At 39.5% G+C, this 23,353-nt stretch overlaps 2 protein-coding genes across 4 annotated transcripts in view; one reads left to right on the top strand and one right to left on the bottom strand.

The window, feature by feature from the left end:
* NIBAN1 (niban apoptosis regulator 1) overlaps nucleotides 1–12,215 on the bottom strand; it is a 210,315-nt gene extending 198,100 nt beyond the window's left edge. Inside the window, exon 1 of the mRNA XM_026001184.2 lies at nucleotides 11,875–12,215. Within this exon, the coding sequence (XP_025856969.1) occupies nucleotides 11,875–11,911 (37 nt within the window). The 5' untranslated portion in view covers nucleotides 11,912–12,215. The remainder of the gene's footprint in view (nucleotides 1–11,874) is intronic.
* A 16-nt stretch (nucleotides 12,216–12,231) lies between these two features.
* Nucleotides 12,232–23,353, top strand: part of RNF2 (ring finger protein 2) — a 49,855-nt gene continuing 38,733 nt past the window's right edge. Inside the window, exons 1-2 of one of the 3 annotated variants that reach the window (XM_072733176.1) lie at nucleotides 12,232–12,566; nucleotides 20,150–20,244. The gene's annotated coding sequence lies outside the window, so the exon portion shown is untranslated. Of the gene's footprint in view, nucleotides 12,567–12,700; nucleotides 13,036–20,149; nucleotides 20,245–23,353 lie in introns of those variants that run through there. The other 2 variants (XM_072733177.1, XM_072733174.1) reach the window with 2 other exon arrangements.

Below are 23,353 nucleotides of genomic sequence, written 5' to 3'. Positions count from 1 at the left end.
GTAATTATGGTAACTTCTTCATAAAGTTGGCATAAAGATTAAATGAGATGATGCTTCTAAAATACTTAGCACAGTACCTGACACATATACAATTTATGAGATTTTTGGCTATTACCATGGTTGTGAATTTACCTAGAACTCTTCTTGTTTGATTCAGGATAAAGCTAATATTGCCAAGACTGGAAATCTATGAGAGGTGTTGTTCCATAGTGTGTAATTAAAAATGGGCCTCAAGGAAGAATTACTCCTATTGCATTTCTCTTATTGGCCTCATCACATTTGGTATGTGTCTCTGTCTCCTACTTGATGCTAGGTTCTTTGAGGATAGGGTCTATGTCTCTTTGAATTACTGAGTGTGGTTAATTGTAGAATCTTGCTAAGGGAGTGTGAAAATGAACATGTATGCAAATACACTTAAAATTAATTTTACATTTTGAGTTATTTATGTGGTTTTATTTATTTTTAAAGATTTTATTCATTCATTCATGAGAGATACACACACAGAGAGAGAGGGGGGGGGGGGGAGGGAGGGGCAGAGACACAGGCAGAGGGAGAAGCAGGCTCCATGCAGGGAGCCTATGTAGGACTCAACCCCCGGTCTCCTGGATCATGCCCAGGGCTGAAGGCAGGCACCAAACTGCTGAGCCACCCAAGGATCCCAATTTATGTGGTTTTAAGTAATCATAAGGAGTGACTTCTTTTAGCTCCCTTGAGTCTAGACTAGTTTCTAGTCTCTAGAAAGCAATATAGACATTATAGCTACAAATAAAAGGATAGTTAAAAATCATACATTGTTATTTGTTTACATTTCAAGGAGGAGATCTAGTTTAGACATTTTATATTTGAGATCCCTAGTAGACATCCAAGTAGAGGGGCTGAACAGGGAGTTGGATTAAGTTTGGAGAGGTCTTTAACATTCCAGAAACTTTTAGAAATCTATAAGTCTGGGAAAATTGAGGGTAGTTAACATATGGTTAGTACTTACAGCTACATTACTGAATAGGATCACCAAGAGAGAGGATGTAAATTAAGAAGGGAAAGAGTCCTAAGATTAAACTCTGAGACATTCCAAAACGTAGAGTGTGGGGTCATGACATGAAGCCAAAGTAAGAGACTGATCTGGAGAGGATCAGAGGTCAAACAAATTTGAACCAAGAGAAAGTCAATTATCCCATGTTCAGTTCTCATTGACTCCGGCTCTTGCTCACATCTATGTTGGGAGCTTTTTACAAATTCAGTATACTATTTGGATCTATCTCTAGTTTTCCTAATTAACTCTCTGCTTCTCACAACCCTTATTCGATATTCTGTTCTGTATGTATCTTCAGATTGGGCCCACTGAAATCTTTAGGATCTAGAGTCAAGGTCAGGGCTGCCCTTTGGCCAGCCTCAGCTAACACCAGCCCTGTTGCACCTTGCCCTTATTCCTCACCTCACTTGACATCCTCTCCTGAAAGAGACGGAAAGATAGCTCCTCTTGATGATTTGGCTTCAGACCTCCTGATTCAGCTTTCAGGTGGGTGTAATACACCTCCTCAAACTTATCCTGTGCCTCCCTTTCTTGGACTTCCTTCTTGCCTGTATATTGTATTTTTGCTCCAGCTCCAGGCATTTGGCCACTTTAGAGAAACAACCTGTCTTTTTTAGTCAGTCTCTGACTCTCTCTGCACCCCCCGCCCCCCTACTCCGACTACAATGACAGGTGCTCTTGCTGTGACCCTCTGGGTCATCTGATCCGATCTAGAAGAAGGTCAAGTCTCTTAAACCCAGTCTAATATATTGCCTAAGCTTTTTACCATATGGTGATCTCAAATAGTCTAGAAAATAAAAATTCCCTGGAGAGAGAGAGAGAGAGAGAGAGAGAGAGAGAAAGAGAGAGTATACATATATAATATATATATACATATATATATATATATATGATGGAAAATTCAAATATTTGATTACCAACCTACAACTTGTATTTGTTTCCAGTAATCACAAGCTAAATCAGCAGCAATTTCTGGAGGGAGTACTAGAAGTCTAATTAGCAAACAATACTTGATATTTCCCCTAGAGACTGTGGGATATAAATTAGGAGGAGAAGAATAGAATTCCAAGATAATTATATAGGTCCTAGAACTCTTTTAAAGGGTTGTTGCTATTTGAGGGTTCTGTAATCATTGGTTGGTCCCTGTTTAACCTAAATTCTTACTAAGTTGGGTCAGGAATATTTAGGGGAGATCTAGTAATAAGACATCAACTCCCTGATTTTCAAGGCCACTACACAACTAGATCTCCAGAAACAAAGAATTTCCAAGTTCTAGTTTTTCTATTTGCTTTGGCTGATGATGCCTGACCTTGAACAGCTTTTTTCTTGATCCCTGTCCTTCAGTTAATAATAGGTGGATATGTATAGAAATTTCACTAACGTTTATTAGATGTTTACTTTTTACATGCATCTTTACTGCTTTTATGATAAAATGCAATGTTTTATTCCAGTGCCCCCCTTAATCCCCATCACCCATTTAGACCATCCTCTGCCCATCTCCCTCCATCAACCCTCAGTTTGTTCTGTATTGTCAAGAATCTCTTATGGTTTGCTTCCCTCTCTTTCTCTTTTTCCCTTCCCTTATGTTCATCTGTTTTTTTTTCCCTTAAATTCTACATATGAGTTAAATCATATGGTATTTGTCTTTCTTTGACTCCTTATATTGCTTAGCATAATACACTCAGGCTCTATCCATGTCATTGCAAATGGCAATATTTTATTCTTTTTGATGACTAATATTTCATCATGTGTATATGTGTGTATATGTATATATACACATATACACCACAAATACACATATACACACACACACATATATATATATACCATATCTTTTTTTTTTTTTTACCACATTTTCTTTATTCATTTGTCAGTTAATGGACATTTGGGCTCTTTCCATAGTTTGGCTATTGTTGATCATGCTGCTATAAACATTGAGGTGCATATTCCCCTTTGAATCTGTATTTTTTTTAAAGATTTTATTTCTTTATTCATGGGAGACAGAGAGAGAGAGAGAGGCAGAGATATAGGCAGAGAGAGAAGCAAAGTGGGGAGCCTGATACGGGACTCAATTCCAGGACCCTGGGATCAGGGCCTGAGCCAAAGGCAGATGCTCAACCACTGAGCCACCCAGGCGTCCCTGAATCTGTATTTTTGTATCCTTTGGGTAAATACCTAGTAGTGCAACTGCTGACTTGTATGGCAATTCTATTTTTAACCTTTTGGGGAACCTCCGACTGTTTCCAGAGTGGTTGCACCAGTTTGCATTCCCACCAACAGTGTGTAAGAGGGTTCCCCTTTCTCCACAACCTTGCCAACATCTGTTGTTTCCTGTGTTGTTAATTTTAGCCATTCTGACAAGTGTGTGGTAGTATCTCATCATGGTTTTGATTTTTATTTCTCTGATGATGAGTGATATTGAACAGTAGCTTTATCTCATTTTTTAAAGTTATATGATATAGTACTGTATAGAATACTAAAATTTATTTAATAAAAATATGACTTATATTCATATATTTACAAGCAATGTAAAAACATACATACATATATATATATATACATATATTTCTTTGCACACTTGTATGAGTACTTCTGTAAGATACATTCCTAGAACTGGATTTTTTAGGCTGAAAGACACACACATTTCAAATTTTGAGATAGAACTACCAAATTGCCCTCTTAAAAAAGTTGTGTCATTTTTCATGCACATCGTTAATGTATGTAATATCTGTGTTCATAAACATAAACCAACAATTGGTATTATGATTGTTGGAACATGGTAGATAGAAAATTATACCTATTCAAATTTTCATTTTCTAAGTATTATTGTAATAGTTAAACACACTTGGTAAAATATACAAAGCAAGTATTTTTAGTGACTGCTTTTTAAAAACTATAGTTATTTTCATTGCTTAAAGGCATAACAGATGTATCTTAGGAGCAAAGCATATGTATATATATATAAATATCTATACATATACACATATATGTGTGTATATATATATATATATATATATATACAGGCCTTAAAGTACTTGACACATCATTTTTTTCCCGCCCCCCCCCCTCACTTGACACATCAAATACACCCATTTACAGATGAGTGACATTGTGCCCTCATGCTACTTTCACTCTCATGGGTGGGTTGGGGGACATATTTGCATACAACTAATGTAGGCAAGTGCATGATGGAGAAAGATGTTAAATCTAGTTTGAGAACTAGTAAACTTTCAAGTTCCACTTGGAATAATAGATTAATGGATAGCATGTTGAGTTTTTACTCTTGGTATGAAATATTAGTACGTTTTGACAGGACACTTCAAAATAAACATCCGAATAGGGTTCTACTTGAAAGTCCACCAATAACAAATTTTCCTGTTGGCTGATATTCTTTGGGTGGGGGTAGCTGGAACAATATCATATGACATTCCTAACATGGGCTCTCCTGATCTAAGATTGTTTTTTTTTTTTTTAAAGATTTTATTTATTTATTTTTAAAGATTTTATTTATTTATGATAGTCACAGAGAGAGAGAGAGAGGCAGAAGGAGAAGCAGGCTCCATGCAGGGAGCCTGACATGGGACTCGATCCCAGGTCTCCAAGATTGCGCCCTGGGCCAAAGGCAGGCGCCAAACCACTGCACCATCCAGGGATCCCTGATCTAAGATTGTTTCTGGAGTATTCAATACCACAGATAGCAATTTTTTTTTTTTACCTTTGATGTCATGCTTTATTTGTTTATCCATTTATTATTTGTTAAATATTTTAGTTTTATGTCCTCTCTATACTCAACATGGAGTTCAAACTCACAATCCTGAGATTAAGATCCCCCAACCAGGCCAGCCAGGCACCCCAGTGCCATGTTTCATAACTCTTTGCTTCCTTGCCTATCTCTGCATCGAACTGGAACATTGAGTCCTTGACGGGGAGCTTTAGTTACCTCCGAATCCTAGAACGTTCTCACTGTATCCCAATCCTAGATTGACATTTACCATTGAATAGCACTTTAAATAAATAGTCAGTAAAATAACTACTACAGTAAAGGAAATTATCAACTTTTCACGTGTGTGGGCCCTGCTCCCTGGGCTCTCGGGGAAGCTATGGTTTCTTTAACATTGATCAAGGTCCAAATGACTCCACCACACCTCAAAGCGTGGGCTCAGTTTCTGCCCTGACACATGCAACACCCCTAATTGGTTTTCTGTTCTTTTCCACCAACGAGCTCTGTATTTTCTGCATTTGTTGTTAAAAATGGCTCTTTTCCTTTACCACGAATGGCATAGTGTCTACAGGTTATGCTTGATATCTTCTCATTGATGCAGTTTGTATTCACCATGTGTCAGGCCCCAAGCTAAAGGGGATAAGAATATGGCCAAGCCTAATTAAAGAGCAAGTCAGGAAATGAATAGGTTGGCAAATAGCTAAGAACTGGATCATGTGGAAAAAGGGACAGCTGTGTTGAGGTCAGGCCCACAGTCGTCTTTTTTAAATTTTAGGAAAGGGTCAAACCAGGACAGCTAATGAATAAAGTCCAAGAGTGAAGACTAGAAGCTAAAGATGTGTAAATGTCAAGAAGTTAAGGAATTGAAACTACACTAAGAACATCAGTATTGTCTTAAAACAACTAATTAGAAGAGTGAGTGTTGGAGAGGGACACAACAGGGTAAGTTAAGTCATCCATATACCTTTAATAGGATACTATGACAAGAAGGTTCCTTTGTAGTCACCTCAATCCCACACTCCATATGTGACAGACTTCATAATTCTTAAGGGACAACAGTCAATTCTGATCTTATAAGCATGGTCTGTGAAATTTATTTTAAAAATCAAAAAACTTTTGTATAGACTAAAATCCTTAGAAAATATCTCTTTCTGTATGTAACACATAAAACCTTACTATTCTTAATGGGCACCTAGGTGGCTCAGTCAGTTAAGTGTCTGCCTTGGGTTCAGGTTATGATCCTAGGCTCCAGGGATCAAATCCTACATTCTGCTCAGTGGGGAGCCTGCTTCTCCCTCTCCCTCCCTCTGCCTTTGCTCCCCCTGCTTGTGCTCTCTCTTTACCAAATAAATAGATAAAATCTTTTAAAAAATGAAAAAAACCCTCATTATTCTAGGCTGACCAGAATGGTTTTCAGATTTACCTAAATTATAACTTACTTGAATGTCTTATTCAATGTATATTTTAATGGCTTTCTTCTGTAGAGTATAAAATGCTAATGACTCAGCAGATGGATGGATACTGCAGGGGTTTCCAGATCTTGATATAGTCTAAAATAAAACAAAATTTTCTTTGTATGGGTGGGAGTTGGCAGTTCTTTTAAATTCTTTACTAAAAACATTTCCAAGAAATATGTTAGATAAGGAATGTTTTTACCCTCAACTCTCTCATCCTACAAAAACCATTCTAGCACCATGCTTGCTTTCAGTGGGAAAAATTAAAATGTCCACCAAGGCAGTATGAGTAAGCTGTAATTTGACTTACGTATTTTGCACTCTTCAACCGTACTTCCCCACATGGATCTTCCAGCCTTTTTTTTTTTCAGAGAAATTTCCATTTTAGTTCTGAATTTTAATCTTAATTATCTATTCCTTGTTCGCTTCCAGGATGATTCTTAGTGTTCCTATATCAATGCCAAAGCACAAATCTCTTCCCTTGCAGTAAACATTTTGGAAAGGAAAAAAACTTCCAAAGTTTATTAGAATGGAATAAACATTTTTCATATTAGAAAGCTTAAGCCGGTAATTATTAAACCATACCTTAACTTACATCTGAAGTGGATATCACAATATTTCCCAGATATATGTTCCATTACTAACTACAAAGAAACAGTTGGCTATTTGTGTTGCATCAGAATGAAAATTTTTATTCATTCTTTTGACTTTTCAAAACATATGCCGGTTCATTATTTTAATAAAATGTACTAACAGATGTTAGGCAGAATGTGGCCACATCTGGGAGACATAAAATACTATTCCAAGTCTCCATAGGAGGGAAGTAGCAATATTGTTTAGTTCTCCCCAAAAGCCTAACTAGCCCATCTCATTTAATCTGCTTAACTCCTTCAAGTTGAATAGTTAAGAGTAGCACCAATTATTTTGGTTGCCTTGAGAATAGAAAAAGGAAAGCTAAACTAAAACACCAAGGGAAATACCACAAAACGAAATGTACTATGCTGAAATACAAATAAAACTTCACTAAAGCCTGTGGCTAGAGCTATATTTTTTCAGCTGAAGAGGTTGTAAATCTTAAGTTGCTGGCTTCCTGAATCCACCTTGAATTATAGGTCTCTTTAGGCCTTTCTACAACGTCCCTACTTTAGTTGACCCTTTCAAAGAAAGCACAACACATCTACAAGATGACAAATAAAGATTTTGGTAGAAGATATATTTTGACAACAGTATATATATATATAGACAGCGATTAAGTCCCAAGCTATTTCTGTCTTCTAACCTAACTTTTAATTTTATTTTGTTTTCTTAAAGCAAGTTTTCTAAGAAAACAAAAACAAGACCTGCTGGTTTTCTGTCAATGGATCAGGTTTATACACTGTTGCACTGAACATCATCTCTAGCTTCTTAAAAATAGATCACACTGAGGATTGGAATAATACTAGTGTTGGGAGGAAGCTCTGGAGATGTTTGTCTTATATGCTGCTTACCCATTAGAAAGAAGAAAAATGCTGGAGTTCTATATGCAGCATAGAGTGGGAAGGTACATGTGGCACAAAGGAAAGTATCCCTGGATTTGAATTCAGATGACTTAGGTGTGAGCCTCAGCTCTGCCACTTATGAGCTCTATGTTTGCAAAAGCTAGTTAACACAGAAGTCATATTTTCCTTGTCTATAAAGTAGGAATAATACGTTGGAGGACTGATCTGAAGATTTAGTGGACTAATAATTAATATAAATGCCCTATATAAATTGTGACACATATATAGCTTATCATTAACAGGCTGCTGGTGGCCTGCAATCTTCATTTCAGAAGAGCAGACAACAATTAGATATTTTGAGTATTGTTGAAAAGAAACTCATATGGTATGTACAGGCAGGTAAAAGGTTCCCATTTCAAACATACTGCCGGGGATCCCTAGGTGGCTCAGCAGTTTAGTGCCTGCCTTTGGTCCAGGGCGTCATCCTGGAGTCTTGGGATCGAGTCCCGCATCAGGCTTTCTGCATGGAGCCTGCTTCTCCCTCTGCCTGTGTCTCTGTCTCTCCTGAATAAATAAAATCTTTAAAAACAACAAACAAACACACTGCCTAAATAGGGAAAGATTTTATAAGGACTAACTACAACCTTAATAGAAATTTCTGCTTGTGAGTGATAAAAATGAAGCAAACCAAGCTCATAGGTACTGCTCTATTTCATATACACATTGGGATCAGATTCCCAGTCTCTCATTTTCTTAACATCTATTTATTGAGCATCTATTAAATATGCCAAGCGTCACACTAATCTCTACGTATACACTTGTGGACAAGATTTTTGCTCCCAAGGAATTTATGTCCTACTCACATTAATATCTTAATTCCAAGAACTTGGCCAAGTGTTGGCACACAGTAGATGTTCAATAAAAGTTGCTTGAGCCAAACTAATCTAATTTTGTAGCATAACCATAGCAGAAAGTTGGTAAAGCTGTGAAATTTGTGATTAAAAATGATTTTTGTACTTAATTAACCATGTGATTAATAGGGTACTACTTCTCAAGTTTTGAGAGAATGTAATCTTTTTTTTTATAGGTAAACTCTATCCCCAACATAGGGCTCAAACTGACAACCTCAAGATAAAGAGTTGCATGCATGATCCTCCAACTGAGCCAGCCAGCTGCCACAAAAATAATCTTTTTAACTAGAGTTCATGTAGTCATCTACCTATAGTATGATACTTGTATTATATAATGTTAATTTAACATTTCCTACTCAAAATATGATTTTTACTTCCAATTAGTACATTTAACATGGGAGCAGAGTATTAGAAGAATGTATTTTTAAGGGTAATATCCCTTAGGTCAGGTCAAAAAATTAGCAAAAGGAATGTAGGTTGGATATGTCAAGTCACTATAGACAGACTGATATTGATTTAATGTACAACTAAAACAAAGCAAAAGAAAATGGAAAGTCCATATTATTTATATAATCAAGGTGAGATAGCTACAAAATGGTGGACCCTCTGTCAATCTGGTTCCTAGACTGGAAAAGAGGGACTCTGATCCTTATGAGGAAGCATAAACAAGCAATAAACTTCTGTTGTGTTAAGGCATGGAGATTTCGGAAATTTTATTACTATACTATAGGAAAATCTTTCCCGATTAATAGTCAGGGGAGGCCCATAGTACTTTCAATGCCAAGTTTCTGAGTAAGAGATAAAATAGATAATATGAGTTCCATTAATTTGTCAGTAGTGTCTTTCATATTAAGGATGCTAGCCTGAGGTCTAGCTTTTTAATCACATTTAATCCAGATATCCCATAAGTTTTCCATTTTCCCACTAATTCTCCTGTGAATCTTTTTTAAGTACTATATTTAACTTTTATCCATAAAGTTCCTGTGCTTTCTACAAATGATCACTTTTTGCAACATCAATGGAATTTCTTAATCTAACCACACATCATTATCTTCACAGGCATAACTGGAGCAAAAGGTTCTGAATTATGAACACCCTTAATTGAACTGCACATGCAGTCGTCATGAATACAGGAGGGATGGTTCTATAACTGCGCTATCTCTAGAAGGTGGACCTTTATAGGAAGGGAGAAGCAGCAGCACGCCCTCATTATAGTTCTTCCTTGACTTACAACAAGGCTATGTCCTGATAACCTGGCAGAAGTTGAAAATATCCTAAGTCGAAATCCATTTAATACATCTAACTTGGGCGGCCGGGGGTGGGGGGCTCAGAGGTTTGGCGCCACCTTCAGCCCAGGGCGTGATCCTGGAGACCGGGTATCGAGTCCCACTCCGGCTCCCTGCATGGAGCCTGCTTCTCCCTGTCTCTCTCTCTGTCTTTCATAAATAAATAAATAAAATATTTTAAAAAATAATACACCTAACTTACTGAACATAACAGCCTACCTTATATGTGCTCAGAACACAATAGCTACAGTTGGGCAAAATCCTCTAACACAAAGCCTATTTTGTAATAAAGGGAATAGCTCATATAATTGAATATTCTACTGAAAGTGAAAATCAGAATGGTTGTATAAGGGTACAAAGTGGTTGTAAGTGTATCAGTTGTTTACCCTCCTGATCAAACAGCTGACTGGAAGTTGTGGCTCACTGCTGCTGCCCAGCATCACAAGAGTGTCCTACCACAGATAGGTAGTGCAGGAAAAGATCAAAATTCAAAATTTGAAGTACAGTTTCTACTGAATAGTATCACTTTCAACCACTGTTAAGTTGAAAAGTCATACGTGTAATTTGGGGACTATCTGTATTTTGACTTTTTTTTTTCATACTGGAGAAATAGCTTAACCTTGAAGGGTTTGTTTGTAGAATCTGAGAATTGCTTTTCTTTCTTTCTTTTCTTCTCTCTCTCTCTCTCTCTCTCTCTCTTTTTCAGTAGGAGCTCCAAGCCCGATGTGGGGCTGGAACTCACCACTGTGCGATCAAGAGTCACATGTTCAATCCACTGAGCCAGCGTTCCCAAGAATTGTCATTTCTTATGTAAGGCTATAGATAGTAGATAAAAGTTTTCAAGTCACTGAAAAAGAATAATGCGGGATCCCTGGGTGGCGCAGCGGTTTGGCACCTGCCTTTGGCCCAGGGCGATCCTGGAGACCCGGATCGAGTCCCACCTCCGGCTCCCTGCATGGAGCCTGCTTCTCCCTCTGCCTATGTCTCTGCCTCTCTCTGTGTGTGACTATCATGAATAAATAAATAAAATCTTAAAAAAAAATAATAATGCTCTGCTTGTTTACTTTAATGGACCGTTAGGTAGGATATGTAATGTGTTGTCTTTGATATTTTAACACCTGTCCTCTTCCTTTCTACCCATCCAAAAACTATCCACTGCAGTACTACTCAAATCCTAGCTCCTCAGGAAATCTTCCTTCAACACACCAGCTGGAGTTGATCTTTTCCTTTTCCAAAATCCTATGTAGATTCATACCATTTATCTGGCATCGCTTGGAGAGTTTTAGAAAGTTCAAAAGCTGGAGAAGACCTAAGAATCATCCAACACAATCCTCTCATTTTGCAAATGAGGAAAATTAAGTCCAAAGAAGTTAGGCAATTTATTTAAGTCACATAGTTAGAGATTCATCGGAGGCTATAAACCTAGTTTGCCCAATTCCCAGGGTGGTCCAATTTCTTTATGCCACAAATGCCATCCTATGTACTGTCTGATTTTGTTGGTCATCTTCTCAAGAGAACAGGACATCCCACCAACAGTATATACCTTGAGGTCAGGGAACTCTTCCTCTGTTACTACTTCTTCAGTTTGCCGCTTAACTTACACGCATTTTTACATATTTTTTTTTTGTAGACTAACTGGTTGCGTTTTGGGTCGTGATTACATCTATTTAATCCATCACTTTTTAAAAAAAAAAAGATTTTATTCATCTATTTATGAGAGAGAGAGAGAGAGAGGCAGAGACACAGGCAGAGGGAGAAGCAGGCTCCATGCAGGGAGCCCGACGTGGGATTCGATCCTGGGACTCCAGAACCACGCTCTGGGCGGAAGGCAGATGCCAAACCGCTGAGCCACCCAGGGGTCCTCAGGGGTCCCTAACCTGTCACTTCTTATATTCTCAAGTTGAGGATGATACTGGAAGGGGCCGAGGAGACAGGAATAAAATAGCAAGGTATGCTGGCCAGTAAGGGCTGATGAAAACCATCAGGATACTTACAGACGTCCAACAATATACTTCTAGAACAGAAGGTCATTTTCCCTGGAATAACTGGATCTTGCGGGTTCACTCGGCCGGGATGGTTAAGCGGGTGCCGAAGTTCAGGTGAAGTTCTAGAGCGGCCTGCCTGACGAGGCTGTGCACCGGCTGGGGTGGGCGTAAGGCCGGGAGGCGGTCACGGGGAGCAGAACTCGGGGCCCAGGCCCCCGCGGCCCGCCAGGGAGGCGTCCCGGGGGCACCCGGGCAGGGGCAGAGGAGCCCGAGGAGCCCCAGCGACGGCAACCGCGGCGGCGCCGTCGACATCCGGGCGTCGCCCGGGGGCCGCCGACCCCGCGGAGGGCGCCGGGGGGCGGGGCCGGCCGGCGGGGGGCGGGGCCACTCGCGCCCTCCAGGCCAGCACGAGGCGGCGCGCCCTCCCCTCGCGCCGCAGGCCTCCCCGCGCCGTGCACGTCCCCGTCCCGCGCCTCCGCCCCCTCGCTCGCTCGCTCCTTCCCGCCCTCCCCGCAGCGCCGGCCGAGCCGGCTTCCCCTCAGTCTCTCATGAATATTGAGCGGCCCCTGTTGTATTTCCCGAGCTCCATTGCGGAAGCCGAGGCTCGCCATATTGTGCGGCGGCGCCGGCGGCCGCGGCGGCTTCTACCTGAGTCTCGGTCTGGCCGCGGCCGGCGGAGTCCCGGGCTGGGGCGGGAGCCGGTGAGTGGGGCTGGGCCGGGAGGCGAAGGGCGCGGGAGCTGCGGGCCGGGACGCGCGTCGGCTCGGCGGGGCTGCGGGCGGCTGACGGCGGCGCGGGCACCGGGGGTGTGTTGCCCGCGGCGGGGGGGGTGTGAGGGGAGATGGCGCCGCCGCCGCCGCCCCCGGCCGCTCTCGGGGCGGCGATGGCGGGGGAGGCAGCGTCTCATTGTTCCCGTTTGTTTCTCCGAGGGTCTCGGCGGAAGCGGCGGGTCCGACCTGCGGAGGACCCAGTGCGGGAAGCCCGGGGTTGAATCCCTTCCCTGGTTGGGGACCCCTCGCCGTCGGCTCCTCAGCGCGGAGGCCGAGGCTGCGGAGCCGCCCCCCCGTCGTCGCCTGCGCGGCGAGGGCTCCCTCCCCGCGGCGCCCCTCAGAGGCCGGCGGCGTGGAATGCGGGGTTTTTCCTCAGGGCTTCCCCGTCGCTGCCTCGGGGGTGTGTGTCTGCACCGTGGGGGTGGGGTAGGGGCGCTTTGTGCAGAAGGCCCCCTCCCCCTCCCCCCGCGGTGCTGGAGTCGGGGTTCGCGTTTGGAGGCGCCCCTCGGCGCGCGGGGCTCCGTGTGGGCTGCGGGGGGACCCCCTCCTGGCCGAGGCATTCCTGGAGCGCCGCCCGACTGCCCGCGAGTATCTGTTGCTGCTTTCTGAAACCGCGAGGTTGCCCCGGCGGAGTCGTGGGGGGAGGGGGTGCCTTGGTTGGCTTCTTATGGAAGCTTCGCGTTTTGAACATGGTCGTTGACGCCGAGACCTTCGGTACCGGGTGTCGCCGGGGGAGCCCTAGCTCTTGCTTGTCAAAGATACTTTTCTCTCTCCACGAGAGCAGAAGCCTCCTTGCTCCCAGAGATACTGTTGGTTTGAAAAAAAAAAAAAAAATTGGTCTTTGAAACTTCGTTGGTTCGTTCCGATTATTTGCCCGCTAAGAGCATAATGGCTTTATGGTCTTATTATCCCCCTTTAAGCCTTTTTTTTTTTTTTTGGTGGTGGTGGGGGGTATATACTGCATGGCTGTCAGAAAGTTGGAGAGAATGTGTGCCTTTAAGGGGTAAAGTGGTTCGAAAATGTTGGGTTTCCTTGAGGCGTGTGAAGAAATTTGTTAACTGGAAAGGACAGGTTTGCAATCAGCGTTTCGGGAAGACGCTTTTACTTTTAAAAATTAAAAAATAAAAAACCACTGAGACATGGCTTTGATGTTTTAGGCTGAGAATTATGTTTAGGACTAATGTTTGAGTGCTTTGCATTACATAATCTACTTTTGATGAGTTCCAAGACGATAAGCTGGAATACTTAGCGTAATTGGTAGATAATCTACTTTCCCCACTTGCATTGGGGTATAGTTGGATTTTTTAAGAATTTAGCGTGGTGTCAGATCAGGCTTCTTACAGTGAATATTTGACCCTTTGATTTACGAAGAATTTAAATGGCAGCGATAAGACTTTGGTTATTCCTTTTCCCCTCTGGAATTTCAGCTTGTCACAATCAACAGGTATCTCTTAAAATCTTGATTGTACATTTAACATGTTTAAAGTAAAATAATGGGTAGTTATATAAGACTCCATTTTCCAGAGATTGCACAGCAAATATGGCCCCTTGCTTTTTCTGAGGATTCTGAGTTATTTCCTTCAGGTACTCTTGTGGGATCCACCTGTAGGTTTAATTATAGTAGGTGTGAGAGAGAAACGGAGAATTTATGATGGAAAACTGCCTAGGTAGGCTAGTCTGAGTATTTTAAAAACATGCTGGGGGTCCTCAAACTTGCTACAGAGAAAAATTTCAAATTAGAGCTACTTACATTGTATAGACAATGCAGACATTCAAAATAAGGCATTTTGAGTTTTTCTTTGCCTGTATTGAGCACTCAAATAGCTAGTTACTAGGTTTGTGTGGATAGAAATAATGTATAGAGCAGGTCGGCAAATAGGAATTTCGTTTTTCTATTATTGACCTTCAGTGTTTAGTGCCAGGTCTTTTTCTAATCTGATTTATTCATGGTTTGTGTTTCTATTACGTGGTCTTTGGAGTAAAGGTGATTTATGTCTAATGAATAATATGTAGCCAGATGTTTTAGTGACAGTTTCATTTCTATACGTTAGCAAAGCATAATTCCTTCCGGCAAGAGAAGTGAGTTAACATTAAAATGCACTTTATTAAAGCTATGGACACATTTTTAGTATGACTTAAAGCACCTCATAATTTTGTAGCAACTTATTAAATCTGGATAAACTAAACAACGCATCACAGTCTACCATTTTTAAAAAAGGAAAAATACTGTGATTATGCACATTCTGCCCACATACAGATCTACACTTGGTTAATTAGTGTTATCTTTTTTTTTTTTTTTTTTTAAGATTTTATGTATTTATTCATGAGAGACACAGAGAAAGAGAGGCAGAGACACAGGCAGAGGGAGAAGCAGGCTCCATGCAGGGAGCCTGACGCGGGACTTGATCCCCTGTCTCCAGGATCAGGCCCTGGGCTGAAGGCCACGCTCAACCACTGAGCACCCCCGGGCTGCCCAGTGTTGTTTATTACACATAGTGTAAAGACCTTGTCATGCGACATCATTTATTTATTTATTTCCTCATTTTTTTCCATTTCTCTGAAATGTTAGTTATGGTAACTTATTGAATATTTGTTTGCATTTAATTAAGTAGATCTCATATAATTGGGGATACAAAGGTACAATAAGATTTGCCTTGTCCATTCCTTCTCTGTAGGTCAATATCCTGTTAAACCTCTCTTACCTTTAGTTTTCCACCTAATGTGTCAGATGGGTCCTTTGGTGTCTCTTGTAAGGAATACAGTTCGATTTTACATGGACATACTGACTGTGGTAATAGGACTCTTGGCACATAAATAGAGGTTATGTTAGTATGTCTATATAGCACGTAGATGCTAAGGGGGAGTAGGTAGCCCATGATCCAGTTTTATGCTAATTGGAGGAACTCCAGTGAAACTGGCCATGGATTTTCAAGTTTAAAATTCTTTTCACTTCTCTTTTTGCCCAGTAGATGTTACAGGCAGCTGAAGTAGACTAATGTGTCTAGGCCTAGTGATACTCATGTTGGAAGCTCAGCACCTATGATGTTACTAAAAATTATAAGAAAGATTCCTATTGCTTGAATGTGCTTTCTCTCATTTCGTTTAGAAATGGATTAACGGGGACGGGGTGGCTCAGTGGTTGAGCCTCTGCCTTCGGCTCAGGGCGTGATCCTGGGTCCAGGGATTGTGTCCCGAATTGGGCTCCCTGTGAAGAGCCTGCTTCTCTCTCTGTGCCTCTCATGAATAAATAAATAAATAAAATCTTAAAAAAAAATGGATTAACAATATGTTTTGTGCTACTAAATATCTGCCCATTTTGTCATAATTTAAAAAAAATCAGTTTAAATACAGTCACGAAAAATCGTTTTAGTAGTTAATTTTGAATTAAATTATCTAATGAGAATATTAAGTAGCAGACCATGTGAAAACTATCGAAGCATTTTGGTCATTTATTTTCAACAGGTGTGTTGATGATTATGGGCTCTCCTGCAAGGGGGATTTCTCTTTGTTTCTATGCTATAGAGTGGAGTTGTATTTTATGAAGAGATTAGATTCTAACGTCATTGCATAAAAAGAAAGTCACGTGGTAAAAAAAATGATGCTTGAAAAATCCTTTAGGAAGGGAGAACAAGGGATCCCTGGGTGGCGCAGTGGTTTGGCGCTTGCCTTTGGCCCAGGGCGCGATCCTGGAGACCCGGGATCGAATCCCACATCAGGCTCCCGGTGCATGGAGCCTGCTTCTTCCTCTGCCTATGTCTCTGCCTCTCTCTCTCTCTCTCTCTGTGACTATCATAAATAAATAAAAATTAAAAAAAATAAATAAAAAAAAAAGGAAGGGAGAACAATAAATAAGTTCAGCTCAGCTTTAGTATTGGAACAGATTCATGTTCAAAAAACCCCCAGCAATCTACTGCATTTAGGGGCTGTGTTGAACAACAACAAAATACTTTTTTATTTTTTTTTAATTTTTTAAATTTATTTATGATAGTCACAGAGAGAGAGAGAGAGAGGCAGAGACATAGGCAGAGGGAGAAGTAGGCTCCATGCACCGGGAGCCCGACGTGGGACTCGATCCCGGGTCTCCAGGATCGCGCCCTGGGCCAAAGGCAGGCGTCAAACGGCTGCGCCACCCAGGGATCCCCAAAATGCTTTTTAAAATATATTTTTAAAGTATATTTTTAAAAAATATTTATTTACTTTTTAAAGTAAACTATGCCCAGTGTGGGGCTTGAACTCATGGCTCCAGATCAAGAGTTGCATGCTCCACTGAATTAGCCAGCCAGGTATCCCCCAAAATGTATTTAAATATAAGAAGCACAGTCAGCATGCCATCATGTTACATGAGGAAAAGCTTGTGGGAGCTGAGATCTTTGAAGAACAGATCAGCTTACCGGCTCATATTTTCTCTAGGATATGTGTTCTAGTGAAAGGAGGTGGTTGTGCTTGGAATATCCTGTGCTGTTTAAATATTTCTCATTTCCTTTCTTTTTTTCTTCCCAAGTTTGATAGTTTAAAACACAAAAGTTAAATGATTTTTATGATACAACTCAACAAATTTTTTTTTTAAAGATTTTAAGTAACATCTGTACCCAACGTGGGGCTTGAACTCAAAACCCAGAGATCAAGAGTCACGTGCTCCATCTACTGAGCCAGCCAGACACCCCTCAACATACAAATTTAAAGGGTTTTAAGTTATCTTTTATAAAATGGATTTTATCTATAGGAATAATTCCAAATTTTCTTTACTTTTCTCTTCAGTGAAGGAGCAAGATCTCTCAAAGGAGAGGAGTTGGAATCACTGTTTGACAGTGGAATAGTCCTAGTAGAGAAAACAGTAACTTCAGTAAGAATTTTAAACAGGACATTTAGTTTAGGGAGTTGGTTAAGTGGTTGTAGGAGCAAAAAGAGAACATTACAGTGTAATTGTCCTAAGACTTCAGAAAAGAGACTCCATTGGCCTCCTTCTGAACCTTTGAGGAGGTCATCATTCATCTGCTTATCAGGTCCTGGAAGTACCCAAAGAAACTGGAGACTGAAACCCATTGCTGCTGCCGGGTTGAGGGGTTGCAATTGCTGCTGCCAGGAACTGGAAGGAAGTTCTTGGACTCTCCTTGCTTTCCAGTCCTTTTATTACCTCCACTGTCAAAGCCTAATAGGGAGAGCTGTCAGAAGTCAGTGAAATACAATTGTACAGTCTCCCCCAGCACCGAATAGCAGAATTTAGGTAGTTTTGGAGTTGAGAGACAATGAGTAAATGATCCACACAAAATTGTGTGGGTTAAAGTACAATAATTTAAATTGGGAATCTTATCCTTACATTGCTTGTTCAAAAAACACGTGCTGATTATCTTCTGTTTGCCAGTCACTATGTAAGGGATTAGGGATAGAAAAATGAATTGAACAAGATCTCTTCCTTGAGGAATTTACAGTCTAAATGGAGATGACAAGTAAACCATCTTACAGTGTGTTAAATGCAATAACAGATGAGTGATGTGCTTTGGGAACCCAAAGGACATTGCAACCTACTTGCCTCTTCTCTGCCTTGCTAAACTTAATGACTACTATTTTTATTTTGTATCTTGATCAAATCCAACTTCATTCTCTCTACTGTGCTCAGCTCAACTCCTATGAAATCTCTTCATCTGAGATGCCTCAATTTTGTTATGTAATCATAATCATTATTAGTTAAGCATTTCCTGTGCCTTATTGACTTAGATTGTAAAGACCATCACTTTCTCTGCACTTCTAGCCGAGCCTAGTACTGTGAACATATAAGATGTTCCAGAAATATTTATTTTTGCAGTAGGTAATGGGAATTAAAATGTTCATTATTTCTTTTGCAGATGGGAATTAAAATGTTCATTATTGCTTTTGCAGACATTGTTTCTTCCTTCCAAGGTCATTAGAAAATAGTTTGAGTAGAGTGTTTGATTTTATAGATGTGAGAATTGAAAAATTAAAATAATTGGTTACCTTAAACTATATAGTACCAGCAGCTGATCTAGAAATAGGACTTTGGATTTTTTATTCCAGAGCCAGCAGTTTTGGCAGGGATTCATTCAATGGCTAAATAAAATCCTCTTCTACTTCTCTTACTATTTTATAATCTAATGTTCTGAAGTCTTACAGCTACTTCTGGCAGAAAGAAAAGACAGAAGCTCCTTATTTTATTTCCTAAAAATAAAAATAACATGCAGTTTCTTTTTAATTACTCTTTTTTGTCTCCTTTTTTTCCCTATTTCATATATTGCTCACTACTACCTGCATTAGCTATAATGTGCAAATCTGTAGTGTTTCATTTTGACTTCTTTGTAAAATAGTGTTCTCTTTCTACCACCATACACACACTATTAAACCAACTTAAAACCAACTGATTCTTTACTTTTAAAAAGATGTATGCCTCCATGCCAGTAATTGCATTAAACCCTCATTATTTACACTATTTGCAATATAGAGTCCAATTCAGTCTGGGACTGCTATCTTGGAATTCAGCCAAATGTTTTATAGAAGGCTTTACTATATTACAGAAAGGATAGTGTTGTGTATAGTGGAAAAAGCTTCAGAATTAAAGGCAGGAGTCTTGGTTTCTAGGTCTGGTTTCACTACAAGCAAAATTATTGGCCTGTTTTGTATTAAAAAAAAAAATCAACCTCACTGACCTCACAGGTTATTTGTAAAGACATAAGAGGTAGGGTAGGTAAAAGGTTTTGTAAACAGCATGTTGTAAATATATAGGGTGTAGGTAAAGAAAGAGAGACAGAGATGGATTGATCTCTGGCATGAATCTGGATTATAGTCTGTGCCTACTTTCAAGGGAGTTTTCATATTTCAAAGTTGTTAGGGTGCAAATGGAATGTGGGAGGAGTTGTGGATGTCCTATAACCCTACTTTTCCCAAGGCTGGGTTATAATATAGTATTCTCTCCCCTTTAAATAATTGTATTTTAAGATTGTCATGCCTCATTAATTTCTTTACACCAGGGTCAAATATCTTGCTGATATCATTAGACAATAATATCCCAAACTTTACTTACACTTTAGGAACAAAACTACCACTTTGTAGATTGTTTAAATGACAAGGGCCCAGGGGAGTAGGGGAAACAGATGGTATTACAGTTTTGACTGAAAACTACCTATTGCGGTTTTGTTTTACTTACATGTTATTTTATGATATCAATTACAGAAAATAGCTGCTTTTCACAGTACACTTAGCAAAATTAAAATTATATGTGTTCACTTTTAATGAACTTGTCCTTTTATCGTTCATCTTAAAATTTTAATTGGCATATTTATAAAGAAAAATCTGCCTCATTGATTTAGGGAAATATGCTTTTTTCTAGCTTTTATATTTTTATGAGTTACTGTCCTCCAGGAATATTTTCTCATGTGGCTATAAAGTAGAAATAATGTTGAAGGCTCTTGAATACTGATAGTTGAGTATTGTCTAAAATATTAAGACTCAATTTCTCTGTCCTTAATGTTTTTATAATTGATTATGTTTGTATTTAAATGTAGGTCTCATTTCCAGTTTGGGTTAACCAGTGATAACTTACCAGTGTAGCCTCCTGAAATTGTTTTTTTTCCCAGAAGTCTCCGTAACTTTTGAAAAGGTAACGTTACAACTATGTGTAATATAATGTGATTATCAATGCTAGTTTAAATTATCTTGAAACCTTTTGGATAATCTGTTGTAATAATGATTTAGGAAAATTAAGACAATATTGTTGAGCCGGTGAGGGAAAAAAAATTTCATACAGCAACCTAGCTGTTTCTCATTTCTTTTCTTTTAAAAAAAATTTTTTTTATTTATTTGAGTGTGAGAGAGTGTGTGTACATGAGGGTGGAGGAAGGAGAGGGAGAGAGAATCTCAAGCCCATTTTGTGCTGAAGCCCCTACGTGGGGCTTGATTACACAACTCTGAGACCACGATGTGAGCCAAAATCTAGAGTCAGGCCCTGCGCTGAAGGCGCGCACTAAACTGCTGAGCCTCCTGGGCTGCCCCCTGACTGACATTTCTTAAATGGATTTAGTTTTAATCCATATGTTCAGTATGTTGCTTATAGTCTTTTCAAAAAACAGCTTAAGAGCTAATGGAAAAAATCAATGTTATTAAATTGTCTTTTTATGAAATATAATTTTAGTTGTCACTATGCACTATGTTACCTTTTTAAGTGTATTTGTTTTGGAAAATTTAAGAAGTAGCAAGAAAAAATCATGTTTTCAATACTTCATTTTAATTGCTTTTAAATTTTGAAGTATTTCCTTTTGGAAATTTTATCTTTTGGTTTTTATTTTGTTTAAAATAGAGTTTTAACTGTTTTATATTATAGACCTGAATTTATGTGCATATTTTAATTCTTTTGATATCACAAATATTTTCTATGCCATAACCAGTTTGGTAACATTTTTGACAATGGCATAATATTTCAAATGGGTGTAACAATGATTGGATCCTGAGGTTCCTTTTAGCTTTGTATTTAGGTTGAGGTCCAAAATTCATTGTGACAGCCAGATGGACATAATTAATAAGCAATACCTCAATACCTTTTGTCTCCATAAGTTTACAAGAATGAATCTGTAATTGATGGCTATAGCTTGTTGCGGTATAGCTGAGGAAAACTGAGAAGGACTTAGAGAAGATAGTCTCTGGTTTTTCTGTTACTAGGTTTTGGAATTCTTTTTTAGAGCAAGTGTTCTTGGCCTTCAGTTCTGAGATCTCTTAAGGGACCATTATTCTGAGATTTAGGGCATGTGTTCTTTTGTATGGTATTCCCCCCCCCCCCCCCCCCCCCCCCGCGCCCCCACCCCAGGTTCGAGAGTTCCTTACTTCAGTTTCTCAGTGGGGGTGTGGACGCAAAAGTTAACAACCATGGACTTTTTTTAGAGGATTTCCTTAAAAAGTAGAGGTAGAGGGAAATCGGTATAAAAGGTGCCTACAGGGGATTCTTGGGTGGCTCAGTGGTTTAGGGCCTGCCTTAGGCCCAGGGTGTCATCCTGGAGTTCCACATTGGGTTCCCTGCATGGAGCTTGCGTCTCTCTCTGCCTGTGTCTCTGCCTCTCTCTGTGTGTCTTTCATGAATAAATAATAAAATCCTAAAAGAAAAAAGGTGCCTATACACAGTGTCTTGTATTGAATTAATATCAATTTTCTTTTTTTGTTAATTGTTTGATAATATAGAATCAGTTTTGCTTAGGAGAGGATGATTTCACTACATTAGCTACTTAAGTTTTCTCATTCATTCATTCATTCATTCATTCCATGTTCCAATGACTGAGCCAGCCGGGCACCCCAAGGTTTTATTATAGTATTTTATGGTTTTCTCTTTTTAACAATATTTTAAACTCACATTAAGATTATCAAAGTCTAATTGCTAGTAAGTAGCTTTAAAAAATTATTTTGATATTTACATATTTAAATATATTTTTTTTTCATTGGTAATAAGGAACTCTGCTTTAATGGACATAAAATACATACATCTATATATCACCTAAAACATGCTTATCTTACAAAGAGGTTTAGATCTATATATTGACTAACTCAAAACCATGTTGATATCCAGTATAGATGAGCTGTGCAAAATTTTTGTTGCTTTCAAGAACATAAAGATTATACTACTCTTCAGATTTATCAGAGCTGTAAAACTCTTTCTATTCTAAGAGTTTCTGATTTCTTTTTCATGTTTCTGAGATCCTGGCCTTTGAAACGCCAGGAACTATTAAGTATAAAATTTTTTTGAAAAAAATAAAATTTTTTTGATGCAAGTTACAGAAACCAAGAGATAAAGGCCAGAACAGAAGAAAGATTAAATCTGTTTATCTTTTGGAATTGTTTGGAGAACCCAATATGAATTGAGGTCTCCTCAATCCCAGTAATCCCAGCCTGGCTGCTACTATGGAATATGTATAGGGACAGAATAGTTTTTATTTTCCTGCAAGAGAAAGTCTACCTTGTATGACAAAAGGATACCAGAGCCACATTCTTAACTCCTTTATTCTTACTTGTTCTAGTCTTAAAACTGTTAAAAATCTGTGCTTATTAGTATTTTTGGAGTTGAAAAATGGAAACTCTCCACAAATTCTTAACAACTCTGTTATCTTTTATTTTATTTTTTAAGATTTTATTTATTCATGAGAGGCACACAGAGAGAAAGAAGCAGAGAGACACAGGCAGAGGGAGAAGCAGGCTCCATGCAGGGAGCCCAACGTGGGACTCGATCCTGGATCTCCAGGATCATGCCCTGGGCTGAAGGCGGCGCTAAACCGCTGAGCCACCGGGGCTGCCCTCTGTTATCTTTTAGAACATAACTTTTACAAAGCTGTAATTATTAGCACAGATACAAATCAGTGGCCTCTGTCGTTTTAGCTTGCAAATGTTACTAGTCATTGAATATCGTATTAATAATTGTTATTTTTTAATGATTGAGGAAATTTCCTGATGTTAATGTTGTAAGTGGTGCCAGTAGTCTGGTACGGTCGTTAAGGGCATGGTCTTCTTAGGCCTACATTTGAGTCATGCTTTTTTGTCTTTTTTTAAGATTTTATTTGTTTATGAGAGACGCAGAGGGAGGAGCAGGCTCCTTGTGGGGAGCCTGATGTGGGAATCACGACCTGAGTGGAAGGCAGATGCTCAACCACTGAGCCACTCAGGGGCACCTGAGGCACCTCAGGGCCCCTGAGCCATACCTTTGATGCTTTTTATTGTGGGACCTTTAAGCAAGT

Source organism: Vulpes vulpes, chromosome 13 (assembly GCF_048418805.1).
Source record: "Vulpes vulpes isolate BD-2025 chromosome 13, VulVul3, whole genome shotgun sequence".
Lineage (NCBI taxonomy): Eukaryota > Metazoa > Chordata > Mammalia > Carnivora > Canidae > Vulpes > Vulpes vulpes.
The sequence above is the reverse complement of the archived record's forward strand: the minus strand, read 5'-3'. Positions and strand labels throughout refer to the sequence as shown.